At 42.9% G+C, this 25,260-nt stretch overlaps 1 protein-coding gene and 1 non-coding gene across 2 annotated transcripts in view; one reads left to right on the top strand and one right to left on the bottom strand.

The window, feature by feature from the left end:
- The window catches only part of glis3 (GLIS family zinc finger 3), a 505,011-nt gene that overhangs the window by 464,780 nt on the left and 14,971 nt on the right, over positions 1 to 25,260 (top strand). The window contains exon 9 of the mRNA XM_048619931.1: positions 20,011 to 20,193. Within this exon, the coding sequence (XP_048475888.1) occupies positions 20,011 to 20,193 (183 nt within the window). The remainder of the gene's footprint in view (positions 1 to 20,010; positions 20,194 to 25,260) is intronic.
- On the bottom strand, positions 17,209 to 17,311 carry LOC125482857. Its single transcript, XR_007261830.1, has one exon. It is a non-coding gene; the product is annotated as a U6 spliceosomal RNA (small nuclear RNA).

Genomic DNA, 25,260 nt, shown 5'->3' with positions numbered 1-25,260 from the left:
CTCTTATGAGATGAAATGTTCTTTCAGCATTTACCCTGTCAGGGCCCCTCTTCCTCTTATTCTTCGGAACTCCAAAGAATATAGGACCAACGTCCTCAACCTTTCCTCATAACACATTCCCTTAATCCTAATGAATCAGCCAAGCAAACCTTCTTTGAACTTCCTCCAATGCAAGCAAGTTCCAGGTAATTAAAGTGACCAAAACTATATGTAGTATCTGATGAAAAGTCATCTGGACTCAAAACATGACCTTGCTCTCTTTCCACGGATGCTGCCTGACCCACTGTGATCTCCAGCATCTATTGTTTTCAGTACAGATTCCAGCATTTGCAGTAATTTGTTCATATTCATAGCACTCTTGCTGTAGCCTCACCAATACCCTGCACATTGATAGCAAGAACCCTATTTTTATAGCCCATCTCCTTTGCAATAAAGGCCATTATTTCATTTGCCTTTTTAGTTAGCTATTGTACCTGCGTGGTGATGTTTTGTGATTCATATACTAGACTACCCAGGCGCCTCTGAACAATAGATTCTGCAGTTTCTCACTGTTTAAATTGTACTATACTTTTCTACTGTTCCTGCTGAAGTGAGCAATCTCACAATTTGTCCATCTTCCGAAATTTCTCCCTCCCACTTTATCTGTATTTCAAAGATGCCTTTGTATCTTCCTTCTTTTCTGTCTTCACATCATCAGCAGTTTTGCTACAATAGAGTCAGTCCCTTCATAATCGATATAAATCGCAAATAGTTCAGACTGGGACATTCACCCTTACAGTACTCCACTGTTTGGTAGCCTGAAAATTAACCATTTATCCCAACTTTGTTAGAAACATTTTTAGAAACATGGGTATGTTAATTTTTTTGGGGACTTTTTTTATTTCAAAATCCACTTATTCAATCTTTGAAATGAATCTAGAGACTGAGCAGAATCCTAAACAGGCCTGAATGACATGGGAAATGTCGCAGAATCATACAAGAGGAAGAACGGGGGCTATCTCGACATTGCGAACAACTTGCTGCAACTTTAAACTAAATTTCAGGTGTTGAGCGAGGTACTCTTGAGGCAGCAGCAAGTTGCTTATTAACTATAATTATTAATAGTTCATGGCCTTATTAACTGCAGATTTCACCTCAATAATGTGCAGTTTCCTATTGTACTAACCCCTACAAACAAACAGGGACGGTGAGAATTCTTGACTGGAAACCAGAGTGGATACTTGGCGACATAAGCTCGGAGTTTGCTCCCAAGGATCTCAATGTTGGACACCAGGCATCAACATCTGAAGACACGTTCCATGGGCACAGGCCATACACAACCCACATCCATGGGCATTGGCATCCAACATGTGTGAGCATCTAAGAACCCTCAGGATACTGCTCTGATCCACTTACAGTATGTCTCTGCACTTCAATGATGCACCAGTAACTATAACTGTAATGCTGTAAGGACACTGTGTGATCAGGGACACACACTCTGCTTATGTTCTGGACAAGGCTGCATCTCTGGCCTCTTTATTTGCTCTCTTCGCACTCACTCATTTTCACCTGAACTGGTGCTCACAGCTTTTTAAGCCTTGCCCCTCAGCCAGAAATACTAGGTTCTCAGTACTGCTATATTTTCATGCTGTTTAGCACAGACACAAAGCCAGGAAGCTTGCCGTGGTTAACAGCAGTCTACAGTCAACTCAAGAGATACAGTCTTTAGTGTGGATGTCCCAGCATGCTCAATTAAAGGAAGCCTCCTACAGAAGACTTGCAAATGGTCAGGCAGCCACTCGGGATGGTCCAAGTCAGGATCCTCTCCTTCTTCTGCATTATTGAGAATAGGTATCCTCCCAGACCGGGAGAGACTGGCAGGTATTAAGGGAGAGGAAAGTGAGTGGCACAGCTGTTGCTGTTACTGCAGGTATCCTGGGTGAGTGAGTTGGCAGCGCAGATGGCTTGGGGGGTAGTGATGTCAGGGTTGGGGTGGGTGGCAGCGAGGGAGAAAAGATATCACGGGCAATAGTGGGAGTGGGAGAGCATGAACTTTGGGTAAATTAGTGCAATTAAAAATTAAAGTGAGCATGAGGTATTGGGAGAAGAGGGGGGCACAACGCTGGTGGAATGGCACCTTTTGGTGCAAAAGGCACTGTGTAGACATTTCTTTGGCAGTAATCACGCACACTTATAACTAAGTCATTAATGCTGAAGTTTCTGGCTCACTGATTGACTTTCTATCAGATGTTAGCTGACGTTATTCAAATTTATTGCTGAAATGGTGGAAATTAGCTTCTTGGCACATAAAAAATAAATGTGATGTGTTACAATGGTGGCAGTAAGGAGGTGGAATTGGCTGGGGCTGGGCATTTCTCCAAACAGATGAGACAGCACTGACCCAGATGGCAACCTGGACCAGTATGGCATGGTATTGTGGTTTCCACTGCTCATCCTGGGGGTGGCAGAGCTTGTCAGGTACACAAAGGCCTTTTAAATATGGCACTGGAACCAGGGATGCTAGTCATAGATTCATAAAGCACAGAAAAAGACCCTTTTGTTCAACTCATCCATGCTGGCCAAATTTCCCAGACTAGACAAGTCCCATTTGCCTCATATCTCTCTAAATCCATAGAATCCCTACAGCGTGAAAACAGGCCCTTCAACCCAACAAGTCCACACCAACCCTCACAGCATCCCACCCTGACCCATCCCCCTAATCTACACATCCCTGAACACTACAGGCAATTTAGCATGGCCAATCCACCTAGCCTGCACATCTTTGGACTGTGGGAGGAAACCAGGGCACCTGGAGGAAATCCACGCAGACACAGGGAGAATGTGCAAACTCCACACAGACAGTCGCCCGAGAGTGGTATTGAACTTGGGTCCCTGGCGCTGTGAGGCAGCAGTGCTAACCACTGAACCACCGTGCCATCCACAAAATGTTTCCTCTTCATGTACGTGCCCAAACGTCTTTTAAATGTTGTAATTGTACCTTTATCTACCTCTTCCTCTGGTGGTTCATCCCCCATATGAACCAGCCTCTGTGTGAAAAATGTTACCCCTTAGGTCCCTTTCAAATCTTTCTTCATTCACCTTAAAATTATGCCTTCTAGTTTAAAACTCTTTGGGAATCTGGGATATCCCAGCAGTGGCTTTATACAGACAAGAGGGACAGCATGGAACAGATAATGAATGAGCAAGTTTGGTAAGATGAAGTGAGAAAATTGTTTCGACTCCACGGAGAAAAAGCCTTTGTGAAACTCAACGAAACTGACGCTTACCTAAAAAAATGTAAGATTCAGTCCTGAGTGACAGATATTTGAACAGTTTGGTGCAAAAGGCACTGTGTAGACATTTCTTTGGCAGTAATCACGCACGCTTGTAACTAAGTCATTAATGCTGAATTTCTGGCTCACTGATTGACTTTCTATCAGATGTTAGCTGACGTTATTCAAATTTATTGCTGAAATGGTGGAAATTAGCCTCTTGGCACATAAAAAATAAATGTGATGTGTTACAATGGTGGCAGTAAGGAGGTGAAAATTGGCAGTGAAGGAGAACTTGCACACAGGACAGCATGTTTCACTAAAGCTGAACTATTTGTACTGTTGAAACAGTACATCAGGTCCATTCATGCTTGACTTGGCAACTTTGCAGTCTTGATCATAGAAGACCATTGAAAACCTGAGCCATCTTCTTATTCAAAATTTGGAAGTTTGTAAACCAATGGGAATTGTGTAAATAACTTGAGATGTTTAGAAAATTCAAGGGATACTTTTTTGGGGTCTGTGATTGTGGAACAGAGAATTCAATGATAGCTGTTGCCTCCAGAAAAGAACTTTGAGTGCTGCATTCTCCCTGGACCACGTTTTCCGATGAGGGATTGTCCAGATCTAACATTTACAATGAGGTTCCCTTGACCATATCTCTTTTTGGCCAAGATTTCTGTTACTACATGGTGTTTTTCCCAGCATGGGTCTCTCTGCCAGACCTGTCAAGAGTTCAGTGTGTGAAACTGAACATTATTCCCACTGGCAATATGCCACACAACTTCTGTGAAACAGTGTGTTGCAAAAGTGGGTAATGATGGGTAATAAGTTTTTAGAAACCTCTTTAAGTAAAGCATATATGGCTAATTACACTGGAATAATTCCTTCTATGCAGAAATAAAGAGTACGAGACACATGTCTGCTAATGCTCTTGAGTTCACCATGGTACTCATGATTTTCCTAAACATTTCCCTCTTCTGATCACAGTTGTATGCCAGCATTTATTGCCCATCCCTAGTTGCCCTTGAGAAGGTGGTGGTGAGCTGCCTTCTTGAACCACTGCAGTCCATGTGTTGTAGGTTGACCCATAATGCCCTCAGAGAGGGAATTCCAGGATTTTGACCCAGTGACATCGAAGGAACGGCAATATATTTCTAAGGCAGGATGACGAGTTTTTTAGAGGGGAACTTGCAGGTGATGGGATTGCTTGGTGTTCCAATGGTGCCCTTATCCTTCTAGGTGGAAGTGGTTGTGGTTTAGGAAGGTGCTGCCTGAGGATCTTTGGTGAATTTCTGCAGTGGGTTGCTTTGTCCTGGATGGTGTTAAAGTTCTTGAGTGTTGTTGGAGCTGCACTCATCCAGACAAATGGGGAGTATTCAATCACACTCCTGATTTGTGCCTCATACATGGTACACGGGCTTTAGGGAGTCATGATATGAGTTACTCCCTGCAGTATTCATAGCCCCGACTTACTCTTGTAGCCACTGTGTTTAAACGGCAAATCCCATTTAGTTTTCAGTCGATGGTACCTTCCAAGATGTCAATAGTGGAGGATTATGTGATGGTAATGCTACTGGATGTCAAAGAGTGATAGTCAGCTTGTCTCTTATTGCAGATGGTCACTGTGTAGCATTTGTATACCACAAATCTTACTTACCACTTTCCAGCCAAAGTCTGAATATTGTTCACATCTTGTTGCATTTGAACATGGAGGTGCTTTAATATCTGAAGAGTTGCGAATGGTGCTGAACATTGTGCAATCTTCGGCAAACATCCCCACTTCTGACCTTATGATGGAGGGAAGGTCATTGATGAAGCAGTTGAAAATGGTTGGGCCGGGGACACTACCCTGAGGAACTCCTGCAGAGATGTCCTGGAGCTGAGATGATTGACCTCCAACAACCATCTTCCAGTTATGACTCCAACCAGTGGAAAGTTTGCCCCCGATACCCATTGATTCCAGTTTTGCCAGGGCCCCTTGATGCCACACTCCGTCAAACGTGACCTTGATGTCAAGGCCTGTCACTGCCACCTCACCTCTGGAATTCAGCTCTTTTGTCCATGTTCGAACCAAGACTGTAATACGATCAGGAGCTGAGTGGCCCTGGCAGAACCCAAAGTGGGCGTCACTGAGCAGGTTATTGCTGAGCAGGTGCTGCTTGATAGCGCTGTTGGTGACACCTTCCATCACTTTACTAATGATCGAGATTAGGCTGATGGAGTGGTAATTGGCCGGAATAGTCATGACCTGCTTTTGTGTCCTGGATGTACCTGGGCAATTTTCCCCATTGTCAGAAAATTCCGATGTTGCAGTTACAGCGGAACAACTTGGCTAGGGGAGTGGCACGTTCTGGAGCGCAAGTTCTGAAAGCAAAACCGGAGTCTGTTTGAGTATATAACGGAGTAAACTTACTGGTGCAGCGAACACTGCGAAACTAAAAAAAAACTAATTCATTTTAAATAATTAACTAAGTAGAGATGGCAGGCCAGGTGATATGTTGTAGCTGTATGATGTGGGAGCTAGCTGATCCCATTGAGAATGGCAGTGACCACATCTGCAGCAAGTGTTGGCTGCTTGAGGAGCTCCGGCTCAAAATTGTTGAGCTGGAATCCGAACTCCAAACACGACGGCACATCCGGGAGGGGGAGAAATACCTGGATACTATGTTCCAGGAGGCAGTCACACCTGGTAGATTAACTAATGTTAATTCGATCGGCGAGCAGGGACAGCGGTGTGTGACTGCGAGTGAGGCAGGTAGAGGGACCCTGCAGACAGGAACACAGGAGCCGCAGCCCTTGACATTGTCCCACAGGTATGAGGCATTTGCCCCCTGCGTGGATGAGGAACAGGGCTGCAGGAAGGATGAGTCAACTGACCATGGCACCATGGTCCAGGAGGCCATTCAAGAGGGGGGAGCAAAAAGACAGATTGTAGTTGTAGGGGATTCCATCATCAGGGGGATAGACAGTATCCTTTGTGAGCAGGATAGCGAATCCCGCATGGTGTGTTGCCTGCCCGGTGCCAGGGTGCGAGACATCTCTGACCAGCTTGAGAGGATACTAGAGAGGGAGGGGGAGGATCCAGTTTTTGTGGTCCACGTAGGTACCAACAACATAGGCAGGACTAGGAAAAAAGACCTGTTTCGGGATTATGAAAAGCTAGGAACAAAATTAAAAAACAGGTCTTCAAGGGTCATAATCTCTGGATTGCTGCCCGAACCACGTGCAAATTGGCACAGGGAGGCGAGGATCAGGGAAGTAAACACGTGGCTAAAAGAGTGGTGTGGGAAAGAGGGTTTCCTTTTCATGGGGCACTGGCATCAGTTCTGGGTCAGGAGGGATCTAAAGCGCTGGGATGGACTCAACCTGAACAGGGCCGGGTCCAGTGTTCTGGCGAAAATTGTAAATAGGATGGTTAATAGGACTTTAAACTAGTAAGTAGTGGGGGAGGGAGAAGTGAGCGTAGAGGGAGAATAACAATTAATGTAAGGCAAAGCAGCAGGTTAGCAGGTGACGAGGAAGCTTCAACTCCATTGAAAATTAGGAAAAAAGTTAAAGGGAAGGAAAACTCAAGAACTGTTAGTAATGGAGGTAATAGGACCCAAAAAGAAGGTGCAAAAACTGGCATAAGGGCACTTTATCTGAATGCTCGGAGCATTCGAAACAAGGTGAATGAGTTGACGGTGCAAATCATGGCAAATGGGTATGATTTAGTGGCCATTACAGAGACATGGTTACAGGATGGTCATAACTGGGAGTTAAATATCCAGGGGTATCAAACTGTTCGGAAGGACAGACAGGAAGGTAAAGGAGGTGGTTTTAGTCTGATTTTTAAGGATGATATCAGGGCAGTAGTGAGAAATGATATAGGTTCTACTGAACAAAATGTTGAATCCATTCAGGTGGAAATTAGGAATAGCAGGGAGAAGAAGTCACTGATAGGTGTGGTCTATAGGCCACCAAATAATGACATTGCGGTGGGGCAGGCAATAAACATAGAAATAGCTAATGCATGTAAAAATGGTACAGCAATTATCAAGGGGTATTTTAATCTACATATCAATTGGTCAAACCAGGTCGGTCATGACAGCCTTGAGGAGGGGTTCATAGAATGCATCCACGATAACTTCCTTGAACAATATGTAATGGAACCTACGAGGGAGCAAGCTATCCTAGATCTAGTCCTGTGTAATGAGACAGGAATAATTAATGATCTTACAGTTAGGGATCCTCTCGGAAGGAGCGATCACAGTATGGTCGAATTTAAAATACAGATGGAGCGTGAGAAGGTTAAATCCAGTACCTGTGCCCTGTGCTTAAACAAAGGAGACTATGAAGGAATGAGGAAGGAGTTAGCTAAGGTAGAATGGGAGCTAAAACTTTATGGTGGGTCAATTGAGGAACAGTGGAGGACTTTCAAAACAATTTTTCACAGTGCTTAGCAGAAGTATATTCCAGTGATAAGAAAGAACTGTAGGAAAAGAGACAGCCAGCCATGGATGTCTAAGGAAATAAAGGAAAGTATCAGATTGAAAAAAAACACATACAAAAAGGCAGAGAGTAGTGGGAAGCTAGTAGACTGGGAAATCTTTAAAGGCCAACAGAAAGCCACAAAAAAAGTTATAAAGAAAAGTAAGATAGATTATGAGAGTAAACTAGCTCAGAATATAAAAACAGGCAGCAAAAGTTTCTATAAATATGTAAATCGTAAAAGAGTGGCGAAGGTAAACATTGGTCCTTTAGAGGATGAGAAGGCCAATTTAATAACCGGGAATGAGGAAATAACCAAGACATTAAACAGTTATTTTGTGTCGGTCTTCACAGTGGAAGACGCAAATAACATGCCGAAAACTAATAGCAAGAAGGTTATAGCAGGTGAGGACCTAGAAACTATCATTATCACTAAGGAGGCAGTGCTCGGCAAGCTAACGGGGCTAAAGGTAGACAAGTCTCCTGGCTCTGATGAAATGCATCCCAGGGTACTAAAAGAGGTGATGGGGGAAATAGCAAATGCACTAGTAATTATTTATCAAAATTCACTGGACTCTGGGGTGGTTCCCACAGATTGGAAAACAGCCAATGTGACGCCACTGTTTAAAAAAGGAAGTAGACAAAAAGCAGGTAACTATAGGCCAGTTAGCTTAACTTCGGTAGTGGGGAAAATGCTTGAATCTATCATTAAGGAAGAAATAGCAAGACATCTGGATATAAATTGTCCCATTGGGAACACCCAGCATGGGTTCATGAAGGGTAGGTCATGTTTAACTAATTTGGTGGAATTCTTTGAGGACATTACTTGCATGGTGGACAATGGGGAACCTGTGGATATGGTGTATCTGGATTTCCAGAAGGCATTTGACAAGGTGCCACACCAAAGGCTGCTACATAAGATAAAGTTGCACAGTATTACAGGTAATGTATTGGCATGGATAGAGGATTGGTTGACCAGTAGAAAGCAAAGAGTAGGGGTAAATGGGCATTTTTCTGGTTGGCGGTCAGTGGCTAGTGGTGTGCCTCAGGGATCAGTGTTGGGACCTCAATTGTTTACAATTTACATAGATGATTTGGAGTTGGAGACTAAGTGTGGTGTGTCAAAATTTGCAGATGACACTAAGGTGAGTGGTAGAGCAAAGTGTGCAGAAGACACTGAAAGTCTGCAGAGGGATATAGATAGTCTAAGTGAGTGGGCAAAGGTCTGGCAGATGGAGTACAATGTTGATAAGTGTGAGGTCATCCATTTTGGTAGGAATAACAGCAAAATGGACTATGTTTTAAATGGTAAAAAATTGCAGCACGCTGCTGTGCAGAGGGACTTGGGTGTCCTTGTGCATGAATCGCTAAAAGTAGGATTGCAGGTGCAGCAGGTAATTAAAAAGGCAAATGGAATTTTGTCTGCCATTGCTCAAGGGATGGAGTTTAAAAACAGGGAGGCTATGCTGCAGCTGTATAGGGTCCTGGTGAGGCCACACCTGGAGTACTGTGTGCAGTTTTGATCTCCTTACTTGAGAAGGGATATACTAGCACTGGAGGGGGTGCAGAGGAGATTCACTCAGTTGATTCCAGAGTTGAGAGGGTTGGATTATGAGGAGAGACTGAGTAGACTGGGATTATACTCATTGGAATTCAGAAGAATGAGGGGAGATCTTATAGAAACATATAAGATTATGAAGGGAATAGATAAAGTGGAGGCAGGGAGGTTGTTTCCGCTAGCAGGTGAAACTAGGACTAGAGGGCATCGCATCAAAATAAAGGGAAGCAAATGTAGGACTGAGGTCAGAAGGAACTTCTTCACCCAAAGGGTTGTGAATCTGTGGAATTCCCTGCCCAGTGAAGCGGTTGAAGCTACTTCGCTGAATGTTTTTAAGGCAAGGCTAGATAAATTTTTGAACAGTAAAGGAATTAAGGGTTATGGTCAGTGGGCGGGTAAGTGGAGCTGAGTCTCAAAGACCAGCCATGATCTTATTAAATGGCGGGACAGGCTCGAGGGGCCAGATGGCCTACTCCTGCTCCTAGTTCTTATGTTCTTATGTTCTTAAGACTTCAGTTCTATTGTCGCAGTGTTGTCAGGGCCCATAGCCTTTGCAGTATCCAGTGTGTCCAGCTGTTTCTTGATATCACGTGGAGTGAATTGAATTGGCTGAAGACTGGTATCTGTAATGCTGGGGTCCACTGTAGGAGGCCGAGATGGATCATCCATTGAGCGCTTGTGGTTGAAGATTACTGTGAATGCTTCAGCCTTATCTTTCGCACAAAGCCTGTCAGAAATTCTGACTTACTCTTTGAATTAGCGAAACACAGAGGATTTTATGGAAATACATAACTGATGCCTACAAAGCAGGAGTTAACCTTCATCATGAAATAATATTATGGTTATTCATAGATATGATGGAATAATTTCTAGATACTTGGAATTTTCCCTTTCAAAAGAATTTCTATGCCCTTAGCATATTAGCATCAATTTTACATTTGGAAAATAATAAAGATGTTATAAACGTAGATAAACCAAAGAACAGCATATGTTGGAAATCTGAAACAAAAACAGAAATTGTGGGAGAAACACAGCAGGTCTAGCAGCATCTGTGGAGAGAAAGCAGAGTTAACATTTCGAGTCCAGTGACACTAAATGTCCTTTACTCACTCCCCACACCCCAGACCCTGTCATGACATGGGCTGCTTTCAGCACAGCCAACCCATTTTCACCCATTTTAGTCCCCATTATCAGCTTCTCTTTTTCCCTGGTTTACTACCATCCATCCCTTTGTCTGTCTAACTCCTGTTCTCTCTCTTTGGGCACCACCTCTGCCTATCCACTCACTCCTCTTTCCCCCCACCATTCCCCACCCTTATCTTCAACACACATACCACTTTTTCCATCTGCGGTCAGTTCTAAAGTAGGATCACTGGACCAAAACGTTAGCCCTGCTTTCTCTCCACAGATGCTTCCAGACTCGCTGAGTCTCTCCAACAACTTCTGTTTTTGTAATGAAGGTATTTGTTGCTTTAACAAAGTGTAAGTGATTTTTGTACTGCATCTGCATGCTCCGCTTCAACTGTTGCAGTGAACTGGAAGGAGCCTAACACACAGAAAAATACTTCAAATTAGCAGCATGCCTTATCTGATTGTGCTATCTATGTATGGAACCTATTTGAAGGCTACTTTGCTTCAGATATCACAACTAAACTACCCTGATAAAACAGGCAGTTCTCTCCAAACAGCTTTCATCATGAAGGTTTTCGATAATCTAGCTTTGGGAAAAGAGAACATCCCTCACTTCACTTCTTTCATCTTCTTCTTCAAACTCCAGAGCTCAGATGATCACACAGTGCAGACAAAGTGCTGAAATTATATTTCTATCAGACGTGCTCCAGAGGTGCATGTTGCTGTGTATAACATATTGCTGGAAGGCTGCTCTTTACGGGCAAGCAGTGTTTGCTGTCTAGATCCATTGGAAAGATCAGGACTGCATTGCACTGTTGTGTTAAACCTAATCTGCATAAAATTGAACAATAAAAAGGAATTGTCATGCATTATAGCAATCATTTTATGGCATTATGCTTCCAACATGAATTTCACCCACTAAGGATGTGATTTTGGACAGTTATGTTTTAAATTAAAGTTATGCCTCTTTATATGTCCAGTTGTAAATTCTGCACCTGTGTCATTAGGAGCCAGAAAGCTTACAAAGCAGGCAAGATAAACAATCACACCCTGATCACAAATCTGAGGGGTTCTAAAGAAAGATAATTGCTGGCTTCATCGGGTCATTCAAGCTATCCATCACAGAAAGCAGTTTGGTAACACTCTAATCGACATTGACCTGACAATGTTTCAACTTGGCCAAGCACAACTGATGAAGCTGCTTGGCTTTGCACACAACTAAGAAACCAGTTGGCCTCCTACTCTTGTAGCCCGAGGGGGTACCCATTCAGAGCTCTCTTGAATTTTCTGAAGGTCATTCCACTGAGTTTATGAGGCCAGTATCTAGTTCCTTTGAGGATTCAATTTTAAAACACAAAATAATATTACAGCTTATTGTATTCTTTAAAAAGCATTCCCTAATTTATTAAATATTTATTTCCTTACAGTACATATGTAAAATACCACACTCCCTGGCTACTTCGTCAAGTTGAAACAGATGGTGTGAAGCCCTTGTCATCTTTAACACTGAACTGAGCTTCAATTTTCATATAATATCCATGACCAAAATCAATTGCACATATCTCTACAACAAAGCCCACTTCTCCACTTGCACTGCCGCTACTGCTAAAACACTGATCCATACTCCTGCAGTCTCTAAATGTGACTTCTTCCATGGCACCCTCAACACACTTCAACTCATCAAAAGCTATACAGCCCAAATCTTTATCTTGCATCATGTGCTACTCCCCTATCACACATTGTTATAGAGATGTACAGCACTGAAACAGACCCTTCAGTCCAACTTGTCCATACTGACCAAATATCCAAAATTAATCTAGTCCCATTTGCCAGCATATGGCCCATATCACTCTAATCCCTTCCTATTCATGTACCCATCCAGATGTCTTTTTAAATGTTGTAATTGTACCAGCCTCTATCACTTCCTCTGGCAGGTCATTCCATACACACACCACACTCTGTATGAAAAAAATTGCCCCTTAAGTCCCTTTTAAATCTTTCCCCTCTCACCTTAAGCCTATGCCCTCTAGTTTTGGACTCCCTTACCCTGGGAAAAAGACCTTGACTCTTCACCCTATCCATACTCCTCATGATTTTATCAACTTCAATAAGGTCACCCTTCAACCTCCGACACTCCAAGGAAAATAGCCCCAGCCTATTCAGCCTCTCCCTATAGCTCAAACCCTCCAACCCTGGCAACATCCTTTGTAAATCTTTTCTGAACCCTTTCAAGTTCCACATCTTTCCTACAGCAATGTTGTGCCTGATGTTTTACTGAGTCCCTATTATCCAATGTAACTGAATTGATAAATTGTTCTGCCTGCCCACAAATCACTTATTACTTTAGGCAGCACTTTACTCTCACTTTCTTCAGTCCCACTTCACAATCTACACTAATCAGCCAGCTGAATGTGGGTTTTTGTACTTTAGGAAATGAAGAGTAGCAGAAGCAATGTGAACCTCTTGAAAACAGATACCAAAGTGCTAACAATGAAAATAAGAAAATGGCAGACATTTTAAATAAATATTTTTACTGTTCTTTACCATGACTGAATAGACCAGAAAACTAATCTTTCCTAAGGAAACCATTAACAAATTGGGGAAACGGGCTCAACAGTATTTATATAAACAAGTTAACAGAAATAGGGAACAATAATAGCATTTAAAAAATAACAAATTCCTGGTATCAAAGATTTCTATCTTATAGTTTTAAGATATGTAAGTGAGACACTGCAGATGTCGTAACCATAATTATACAAGCACTCACAATTCTGGAAATGTTATTTTACTTTGGAAAACTATGCATTTTACTTTCCTATTTAAGAAATGTAACAGAGGGAGACCAGAAAGTTATGAACTAGTAAGTGAAATATCTGTTGTTGGGAAATTGCTTGAGTTTATCATTAAGAGCAGGATGGCTAAACACCTTGGAAATACTTAGGTAATCAGAGAAGCTAACAGGAATTATTAAAGGATAGGTCATGTCTGACAACTGATTGAGGTTTTTGAAGAGCTGACAAAAATAATGGGACGGGATGTTAATGGGATGCTATCTATACAGATTTCCAGAAGACATTCGTTAATGCTAATAATAGGGTAATGTTTGCTCAAGTTAAAGCTTATATCATGGGGGCCAATTATTGACCTGGTAAGGATGTTGGCTCAGCAGAAGAGCGAGACTATGGTGATAAGCATGTACTGTAACTGGCTGAGAGTAACAGTATTGTCTCCTGCAAACACTGGTGTTGAAGCCCCTACTATTCATTACATTCATTAGTGATGGAATATAAAAGTCCACAGCCAAATTTTGCAATGATGCAAAGATAGACAATATTATAAAGGGTGTGGATGAAATCATAAAATTAAAATAAGGGTGATTAAATGAATGAGCAAAACTGTGTAAATTAATTTCAGTATAGGCAGACATGGGGTCATCCACATTTGTTGTAAAAAGATAGAATGGGGTATGTTCTGAATAGCCAAGGTAGAAAGGGTAATGATCTGATGAAACTCAAAAGTCCAGATATGGAGATAATTAAAAATTTCACAAAACATTACATTTTCTCAAAATATTTTTTGACCAAGTTGAGCTCCTATGTCTTCTTTCTATCTCTGCAGCATCTCGTTGTTACTTCAAATATGGTTTCAAAAGCTGCAAATTAGTCCTCATCAAACTAACCACCGTGAAATTATAAGTATCAGAGTTTTTTCCCTCTCTTTATCTGAAAATTGGAATCTGTATGTATAGCTAAATTTGAAAAATAGTTAAATAAGATAGTCCATATTGTGCTCAAAGCATGACACCCCCTACTGTAAAACGTTTACAAATCCTTTGTACACGTTATTTTTGTGAAATAAATAGACAGTTGATCACATGCATTCAGTATTTTAATTTAGGTACTTCCTTCTCCTCTACATTCATGTCAAACCATCAAGTTCTATTCGTAATCTTTGTTGACTCACACTTTTCATAGAGCATCCATTGTCCCACAATAAACAATTATCTTAACAGTATTCAAAGGGTATAGTACCTTCCATATGTCTACTGTACAGAATCCACTAAAACATATTTGACAGATTGAACCCCACATCCAATACCACTTTGTCAGCTAGTGTTTCACAGGCCAAAATACTTCTTAATGTTCCTTATTTTCTTAGTTTCCCAAGCTTAAGGATTATATTTCTCATTTTCATCCATCAGAAACATGATAAAACCAACTGCACTAGAAAATCCATCAGGAAGATTAGCATTTTACCTGTTTTTAAATAGCTCAGTCCTTTGAGTATAGGAGTTAGGATGCAATGTTGAAGTTGTACAGGACATTGGTGAGGCCTCTTCTGGAGTACTGTGTCCAGTTCTGGTCGCTCTGTTATAAGAAGGATATTATTAAGCTGGAGAGGGTTCAGAAGAGATTTAACAGGATGTTGCTGAGTATAGAAGTTTTGAGTAATGAAGAAAGGCGGGATAGACTGGGATTTTTTCACTGATGTGTAGGAGGTTGAGAGGTGACCTTACAGAGGTTTATAAAATTATGAGGGGCATATAGAGGATCTTTTCCCTAGGATAGGGGATTTCAAGACTAGGGGGCATATTGTTAAGGTGAGAGGCGAGAAGTTCAAAAAAAGACATGGGAGCAAATTTTTTACACAGAGGGTGGTTAATGTGTGGAATGAACTTCCTGAGGAAGTGGTGGATGTGGATACAATTACAACGTTTAAAAGACTTTTGGATAAGTACGTGGATAGGAAAAGTTTGCAGGGTTTTGGGCAAGGAGCAGGCAGATGGGACTAGTTTAGTTTGGGATTACTTTCAGCTTGGACTGCTTGAACCGAAGGTATTGGACCGTGCTGTTTGACTCTATAGCTCAATTTTAAGATTTTTCTTATTTTAATACTTGGCTCCAACATATTTTCTAAGAAGTCCAGATCGTCACTTTGCACCTTCATGTTTTTGGAAGGAGAAACTGCATTTCTGACAGCGGATTCCAATGAAGGGCCCTTCAGAAATGCCAAGCTGTGGTTCCATTCTGAGAGTTCTCCCCTCGTGAAGAGCTATCAGGGCAAGGCAGACCATGGCCCTTTTTCACAGCCGTCCAATATTCTGAAATGTAAAGGTCCTGAGAGCCACTTTGACAGCAGCTGTCCAATGCTGAGTATCCAATGTTAATGTGAGGTTTAGGGTGCCAGGAAGGTAGGGTGCCAGTTGGCTGGGAGTTAGCAGATGCCATGTGGGGAGTATGGTGCCATGTGGGTGAGAGGGCAGTGAGTGAGTTCCCATGTGGCTAGGATAGGGTGTCATGTGGGTTTGAATCACATAGAATCCCTACAGTGTGCAAACAGGCCATTCGGCCCAACAAGTCCACATCAACTCTTGGAGCATTCCACCCAGACCTATCCCCTCATAACTCACCTAAGCTACACATCCCTGAACACTACGGGCAATTTAGCTTGGCCAATCCACCTAACCTGCACATCTTTGGACTGTGGGAGGAAACCGGAGCACCCGGAGGAAACCCATACAGACACGGGGAGAATGTGCAAACTCCACACAGACAGTCGCCTGAGGGTGGAATCGAACCCAGGTCCCTGGCGCTGTGAGGCAGCCGTGCTAACCACTGAGCCACCGTGCCGTTTGGTACAGTGTGTGAGGATGTCATGGATGCAGGATGTCATGGGTTGTCTACAACTTGGGTGGGGGGTAAGGTGTCAAGGGAACCAGGTAGGTGATGCAGTGTTTAGGGTAGATCAGGGCAGGTGAGATGTATGGTACCCGGGGGACGGATGGGGGATTGTCGGGGTCAGGTCCTGGGGGTGATAGGTCAGGTCTGGCTGTACAGGCAAGGGGGATTGTGATCAGAGACAGGTCAGTTTCAGAGTACAGGGCACAGGGTCCAGAGGAGGGGAGCAGGAGCATTGGAAGAGAGCAGCAGATCCAGAACCAGAAGAAAGTGTTATAAGGCATTTCACAAAAGGATGAGAGGCAACAAGATGTTTTGTTTTTGACCTTGAAACTTTTTCAAGTTTTTTACTTGAAAAGCATTCAAGTGTTTTGAATCTGAAAGCACAGCCCGAGAGTGTGGTGACAGATCTCATTGTGGCCCTCAAACAGGAATTGGGTAATTATCTGAACAGGAGAAACTGTTCAGGGCTACAGGGAAAAGGTTGTGGAGTAGGACTTCCTGAGCTGAGTTATAGAGAACTGGCACAGTCATAACAGACTGAATTGCCTCCTTCTGTGCAATAACCATTCCATGATTCTTTGGAGGTTTCATTTCCATTGTTTTGACCCTACATCGCTTGCTTTTTTGGGCAGTTTTAGAAACATTTCTCTTTGAAAAATGTCATCTTGCAGACATGTAGCTTTTATGTTGATTGATCTACGCACTCATAAACAGATGACCGAGATTAGTCTTTTTGATGAACATAAAAACTGTCAAGAATCAGAGAACGCCTTGTAATCCTGATCACTAAACTCACAGAGCAGATCTCATCATAGAATCCCTACAGTGTGGAAACAGGCCCTTCGGCCCAACAAGTCCACACCGACCTTCAGAACATTCCACCTATAACACACCTAATCTACACATCCCTGAACACTATGGGCAATTTAGCATGGCCAATTCACCTAACCTGCAATCTTTGGACTGTGGGAGGAAACCAGAGCACCCGGAGGAAACCCACACAGACACAAGGAGAATGTGCAAACTGCACACAGTCGCCTGACGGTGTAATCAAACCCGCGTCCCTGGTGCTGTGAGGCAGCAGTGCTAACCACTGAGCCACCGTGCCGCCTCAAAAAATATGGAACGCTTCACGAATTTGCGTGTCATCCGTGCACAGGGGCCATGTTAATCTTCTCTGTATCGTTCCAATTTTAGTTTATGTGCTGCCAAAGCAAGCTTGGTAGCTTTAAAAGAAGATTTTGAATTTCCTAGCCATAAGAATGAAACAAAATTTCACATCTTGCAACTTTTACTGCAACAAGTTACAAAAAGCCCTATTGATTGAACATTTTTTCGTAGAAACTTATATTTTAAACAACAGAAAAGAATACTCCATTGTGAACTGTGACTAATAGGGTACTGGAAGGATTAGTGTGTGGGCGCTAGCTGTTCACAGTGTATACCAAAGATTTAGACATGTGGACCACATATTAATGTGATTAATATTAATACAATATTTCCAAATTTGCGAATAATACAATGTTTGTTGTGAGGAAGATGTCAAGCAAATTCAGGAGGATTTGGACAGGGTTAGTGATTGGGCTAGAATATGGCAGATGGACTATAATGAGGAAATGTATGAGGTTATCTACTTTGGAAGTGGAAACAGATGTGCAGAGTATTTCTGAAATGGTAAGAGCCTAGAAATCGAGGATGTACAAAGGGACCTAGATGTCATTGTTGATAAGTCACTGAAGGCTAACGTACAGGTGCAGCAAATGGAGTGTTAGCTTTTATTGCAAAAGGATTTAAATACAGGAGTTGTGATGTTTTCCTTCAATTGTGTAGGAATTTGGTTAGATTGCACCTGAAGTACTGTGTGCAGTTTTGGTCTCCTTATCTTAGGAAAGATATTATTGCTATAGATGGATTGCAACAAAGTATCACCAGATTTCCTACTGGGATGACGAAACCGTCCTATGAAGAGAAATTGGGCAAACCAGGACTGTATTCTCAAGAGTTTCAAAGAATGAGAGGTGGTCTCATTGAAATCTGCAAAATGCATAAAGGTATAGACAGGGTAGATGCAGGTAAGATGTTTCCTTTGGCTAGGGAGTCTAGAACCAGGGTCACAGTTTAAAAGCAAGACAGATGCCATTTAGATCCAAGATGACAAGAATGTTATTGATTCAGAAGGTTGACCCTATGGAATTCTCTACAACAGAGAGTTGTGAGAGTCAGTCTTTGAGTATGTTTATGGTGGCGATTGATAGATTTCTGATTGCTAATGATGTGAAGGGTCATGGAGTTGGGGCAGGTAAAATGCACTGAAGTGTTTGATCGGTTATGATCACATAGAAATAGTAGGACAGGCTTACTTATACTAGAAAAGTTGGGAGATTGCGCATTTTGTTTTTTTTCTTTCACTTGTTTAACATAGCTCTTGTTGAAATAATGAATGCATTTTTTGTTAATCCCTTCACCAATTAGTGAGCATGGTTTGTGACAAAGTGCCATTTTTCTACATTACCAGGCTTCTTGTTCCTACATATGGTCAGTTGGAGCGGACAATGCAAAGATGTTTAGCAGACTTGCCTTCATTGCCCCGACCATTGAGTACAGGAGCTTTGGGATGTCATGTTGATGTTGTAAAGGATGTTGGTGAGGCTACTTTTGGAGTCCTGTGTCCAGTTCTGATTGCCCTGTTATAGGAAGGATATTGTTAAATTGTTCAGAAAAGATTTACCAGGATTTTGCCAGGACTGGAGGGTTTGAGTAAGAAGGAGAAGCTGGATAGGCTGGGCCATTTTTCACTGGAGCATAAGAGGTTGAGGGATGACATTATAGAAGTGTATAGAGTCATGACGGGCATAGATAAGGTGAAAGCAAAGGTCTTTTCCCTAGTGTGGGAGAGTTCAAAACTAAGGGACATACTTTTAAGGTGAGAGGAGAAGGATTTAAAAAGGACCTGAGGGGCAAATTTTTCACACTGGAATGAACTGCCAGAGGAAGTGGTTTAGATGTAGGTACAGTTACAACATTTAAAACACATTTGGATAGGTACACGGATAGGAAAGGTTTAGAGGGTTGAGGCTAAATGCAGGCAAATGAGACCAGTTTAGTTTGGAAAACTTGGTCAGCATGGACAAGGTAACTTGAAGTAGCTGGTTTTGTACAATTCTCTGAATTGTAAATAGGATGATGTAGAAGGGCCTAAACATGTAGAATGAGTGCAAAACAGGGTGAAGATGTGTTCTCAATGTGTCCCGATTGGCCATGCCAGCTGGCTTGTCTTCGATAAAGGCAGTTTTCTCCAGTAATAGGACTCAGCTGTAACCTTTTGCAAGGCAATTCACTTCCAGCAAGTGTAGCACTTAATTCATTGCAATTTTCTGTTGAACATTGAGAACAGCTGCCTTTAGTCATGTGCAAAGATGTGTTGTCTCTAAAGCTGATCAGCACTTTTTTCCATTCAGATAGTTACATAGAGAGTCAGTATTTTCAATATGTCATTTTGTAATTGTGTATAATAATGTAATAAAATAAATTGACTTCAATTACACTGCAGTGATTTTTCCTGTTTTAGTTGAGCACTGAACAGGGCTAGAAAACTGCTTTGTTCCAAATTATTTATGAATACTTAAGAATACACTCCAGTCAATTTAGATTACTTTAAGTTTTAATTTATTTTCCCATCACTCATACAAAGTGTGGCAAAATGCCAGTTTTGATATGTCCAACATTGCTTGCCAAGCTCCACTATCTTGGCTAACCTGCTGACTTTACAGTTTACACATACTGTCATAGAGTTGAACAGTTGTACGGAAACAGACCCTTCAGTCCACTACTTTTTTTGTCATATTTGACAAGAACAACAAAAATAACATTCAACAATTAGGGAGGTTTATCTGATTACTTTGTTTTCTCTTTATAGGTTATTATGGCCAACTACAGACTTTCTACCCTCCTCAGTATAGTGAAGCCTCTAGAAATATATGCCAAGCTAGTCCTCGCAATATGGTGCCATCATTTGAAGACTGTCTACTCCCCACGACTGTGGGACAAGCTGGATTTGATGCCTTCCACAGAGCATTGTCTGCTCATCCCAATTTTCCAGGTGAATGCCAGTTTATTTCCACGCAATGCAAAAATTCTGCTGCTTTTTGCATTCCCTAATGACGTGGAGGTGCCAGTGTAGGTCTGGGGTGGACAACGTCAGAAGTCACATGACACCAACAGGTTTATTTGAAATCACAAGCTTTCGGAGCGCTGCTCCTTCCTCAGGTCCAAGTGGTGTTGTGTGACTTCTGACTTTATTCACTAATGAGCCATGAAAGTGCAGCTACGTGAAGACATTTTCCTGCAACAATTGCTGAACTACCTATAACGCTAAGACCTATGACTGCATGTTGCATAAAAAAAAAGGCATGGTCATTTTTTAAACAGTTTCAGTGGCGATGTCTGTTGGTTTAAGCTATTGCCTTAATGGAAAAGAGGGAACATCAAGAGCAATAAAGCTTACCTCTAAGACTGGTCACAGAGGGACATTGATAAAGAATTTTGCGTAAGTTTCTTGACTCCAAGGGTGGGGTGGGATGTTCTAATATTGCAAGTCTGGGTTGAAATATTTAAGTGGGGTCTTACAAAAGGAGAGGGGGAAGTAAAGTTAAAACACTTAAGCAGTTACAAAGAATGAATAAATCGTCATTGATTAGAAAAATACAGTATATTCCTGGTAGCAATTTTGATTTGAAAATTCAATTTTTCTCCAGTCCCTGTTGGTTTTCAACATTATATTTTTAATGAAGTTTGCATCATTAACAGCTGCACCAGCATTCAAATAATTATTTTAATTGGAGAAACTTTTATTTCAAAGTATTCAAGCTGAATAACCACTTCAGCACCTGTTCTGAAATTATCCAAGTCGATCTAATGAAAATATTGCTGTTATTTCATCCTTACATTTTGTTTACTTTTGATTTTACAAAATTAGACAGAAAATTAAATGTGCCAAAGGTCATTATGTAAAGAACTAAGATGACTGGAAGTACATTAATAATTTTGTAATATAAACAAGTGATTCCAACTGCATTATGAAATGGCAAAAAAACTCAAGCTGGTTATACTTTCCTATTGCATTTTGGGATGTTTTCTGACACTTCTTCCACACAAAGGATTTGGAAAAACAATTCCTTTCAAATGCTAGATTTTTTTTATAAAACAGCACTCAGCGCAGATCCCCCTCTGTGATACTAAATTTTTTAGAATTACACAGCAAATCAGATTAAATTTCCAGCACATTTGCACTGAAATTACAACAGTGGATTGGGAATGGGTGTAAGTGTTTTCCCACAATTTTAAGGAAGAAGGCAAACACTAAAGCAAAAGATGGTATATCTGTCAATGATTGGATGCTGAGATTGTTTTCCCCAGCATAGGAACAGGATTGATTGATCAATTGATTTATTTATTGTCACGTGTACCGAAATACAGTGAAAAACTTTGTTTACGAGTGGTACAGGCAGATCATAGTAAGCAAAGGATGTACAGATCAAAAAGACTTAGACAGAGGCATACAGGTTACACTGCACAGGGCGTGCACTAGGTGAGAAGTGTGTTCGCAAGATCAGCATTATTTGAGGCTAGAGAGTCCATTCATCAGTCTAATAATGGCCAGAAAGAAGCTGTTCCTGAACCTGCTGGTGCGTGTATTCAGGCTTCTGTATCTTCCGCCTGATTCAAGAGGTTATAGGAGGACGTTATCAGGGTGCGATAGATCTTTGATGATATTAGCAGCCTTTCCATGGCAGCGAGCCATGTAAATGGAGACCATAGATGGAAGAAAAACAGAAGTTGCTGGAAAAGCTCAGCAGGTCTGGCAACATCTGTGAAGAAAAAAATCAGAGGTAACGTTTCGGGTCCGGTGACCCTTCCCATGCTGTCAGACCTGCTAAGCTTTTCCAGCAACTTCTGTTTTCCTTCCTGATTTACAGCATCCGCACTTCTTTCAGTTTTTACCATGGATGGAAGGTTGGCTCCTGTGATGGTCTGGGCTTCTGTAGTTTCTTACGGTCCTGGGCAGAGCAGTTGCCGTACCTGGCCTTTATGCACCTGGACAGTACGCTTTCAGTGGTGCAAGTGTAGAAATTGGTGAGGGACCAAGCCCTCTATCTCCCTTCAGTAGTTTGGCTCATCGTTGTTAGATATCCATCCCACTGTGCTGGTGTTGACAGCGAACTTGTACATGGCGTTTGTTCAAAATTTGGCAACACAGTTGTAGGTATACAGTGAGTACAGGAGGGGGCTGAGGATACATCCATGGGGGGGCTCCAGTGTTGAAAGTGATTATGGAGGAGGTGCAGTTACCTATCCTCAGTGATTGGGGCCTGTGAATCAGAAAGCTGAGGATCCAGTTGCAAAAGGCAGAGCCGGGACCAAGGTCACAGAGTTTTGAGATCAGTCTGGAGGGGATAACAGTGTTGAAAGTGGAGCTGTAGTCAATGAGAAGGAGTCTGACGTAGGTGTCTTTGTTGTCCAGATGTTCCAGGGATGAGTGCAGGGCTAGGGATATGGCATCCTCTGTGGACCTGTTACATCGGTAGGCACAATGTATTGGATTGAGGCAGGTTGGGAGACTGGAGCTGATGGTGGGCCATGACCAGCCTGTCAAAGCACTTCCTGATTACTGAGGTCAGAGCCACTAGGCGGTAGTCATTAAAGCCCATTGCATGTTTTTCCTAAGGTACTTTAATGATGGTGGTCTTCTTGAAGCAGGTAAGGACTTCTGCTTCTAGGAGGGAGAGGGTGAAGATGTTGGTGAATACCTCGCCAGCTGGCCTGCACAGGATCTGAGTGCTTGACTGGGGACACCGTCTGGGCCCATCACTTTCCTTGGGTTGACTCCCAGGAAGACCAATCTGGCATCTGAAGCGGTGACAGAGGGAACAGGTGTGTCCAGGGCTGTCAGGGCAGGTGACACCGCGCCCCTGGCATTCTGCTCAAAGCGAGCAAAGAAAGCATTGACTGTGTCAGGGAGGGATGTATCTTTGTCCGTGATCTTGTTCTGCTGCACCTTGTATCCTGTCATGTTGTGTAGACCTTGCCATAGTTGGTGGGAGTCTGTTTGGTAGGTTTGGGCCTCTAACCAGTTCCGGTACTGCCTCTTGGCCTCCCTGATGGTTTTAAGGAGGTCATATCTGGATTTTCTGTATTGGTCTCGGTCATCCGACGTGAATGCTGCACGTCTGGTCTTCAGTAGGGAGTGGGCTTCTTGGTTCATCCAAGGTTTACGGTTGGGGAACACTCAGATTGATTTCTTTGGTACACAGTCCCCCCACACATACACTAATGAAGTCCATGACTGTGGTGGCATACTCGTCTGGGTTTTCCACTGACCACTGGAACATGGTGCAGCCCACCGATTCCAAACAGTCCCAGAGACGGTCTCCCACAGCCTGGGGTCAGCACTGTACTTGCTTTTGTGAAGGGTCCTCCTATTTCAGCTTCTGCCTGTAAGCTGGGAGGAGGAACACAGCACGGTAGTTGGATTTTCCGAAGTGTGGCTGGGGGATGGAGCAGTAGGTTTCTCTGATGAAGAAGACTACATAGCGTTCCAAATTTTTATCATACTTTGAGTGAAGGTCTCTTCTGAAAACTATGTTAAATATTTAGACTATACCCCTTGGTCCAACATTCCCCAACTAGTGGATATAGTTTCTCTCTGCCTCACCGATCTGTTCCCCTTAAGTGCTTGAAAACTTATTTCAAGTTAATCAATACCTTTTAAACTTCAGGGAATATGACTTCAGTTTGTGGTAATTTCACCCATGGAGTTCAGAGCTAACAGTTTATGCCTTTCTCCACAGTATGTTTGGTGTAAGAGAGGGTGTTTAATCACCATGGCATTCCACCCAAGCAAAGCCTTTCAATGAGCAATGTTTGCAGAAAATAGAAAGCGAGAGATGCCACTACAGTGCCAGACTGAGAGACGTGGCACTGGGAGATGCCATACTGAGAACCATTCCCTCATCAGCTCCGCACTCCCCACCGACCCCTTTCCACACTCAGTACCTTTCCCTGTAACCGCAGGAGGTGCTACACCTGACTCTACACCTCCCCTCTCACCTCCATCCAAGACCCCAAACAATCCTTCCAAATCCAACAGGGATTCATCTGCACTTCATCCAACCTCATCTACTGTATCCGTTGCTCTTCTGTATCGGGGTGACCAAACGCAGACTTTGTGTCGCTTTTGCAGAGTGCCTGCACACTGCACATAGCAACCCACCTGACCTTCTGGTTGCCATCCAGTTTAACTCCCCCTCCCACTCTGACCTCCTCCACTGTCAGATTGATACCAAACATAAACTGGAGGAACAACACCTGATATTTTGCCTCAATATTGACTTCACCAGCTTCAAAATCTCTCCACCCCCAACCTGTCCATCTTCTGACTCACCTGTCTGCCCCACCCTTCCCACTGACCAACCACAATAACCCCTTACCTGCATCCACCTATCTCCATTCCACCTACCCAGCCCCACACTCCTCCCTCTATTTATTTCTGGGCTCCCCTCCCAAGTCCTGACAAAGGGTTTCGGCCCAAAATGTTGACTTCCCTGCTCCTCGGATGCTGTCTGACCTGCTTTGCTTTCCGAGCTCCACATTTATTGACCATTCCCCTGCCCTTGCTGCCTGGGCCCCTGTTCCAAAATCTTCCAAATCTTCATCCTTTTCTGGGCATCCTTCCCCCGTGCCTGGATCCCGACTCAACCAGAGCTCTCTGCTGCGTGCAAGATTGGCACTGCCTTCCTAGTGGCACAGCGAGGATGGGGAGCTGCCAGCCTCTGACTGCCTGAGATCTCTCAGTATCTGCTGCTGTTTGATTCACTGCTGGAGGGAGAGTTCTCCACAGCACTCCCCCCCCCCCACCAGCTGCATAGCGGGAAGGCCCCTTGTCAAGTGTTACCTGCCAGCATGGACAATGCTGAAACTATGTCAGACCCGTCAGTCCATGATGGACACCCCCAACTGCTGTAATAGCAAGGGCAGGTGTGGACAAAGAATGCAGTGGGGGGGGATCCTGGGAGGGGAGCATGGGGAAAGGGAGCCTAGGGGAGGGGTGTGTGGGGGAGAACTTTGGGGAGGGGAGCGTGGGGAAAGGGAGCCTAGGGAAGGGGTGTGT

The sequence above is a fragment of the Rhincodon typus genome, chromosome 3 (assembly GCF_021869965.1).
Source record: "Rhincodon typus isolate 14 chromosome 3, sRhiTyp1.1, whole genome shotgun sequence".
In the NCBI taxonomy this organism is placed as follows: domain Eukaryota; kingdom Metazoa; phylum Chordata; class Chondrichthyes; order Orectolobiformes; family Rhincodontidae; genus Rhincodon; species Rhincodon typus.
Note: the sequence above shows the minus strand (reverse complement) of the source record. Positions and strands in the feature narration are given on the sequence as shown.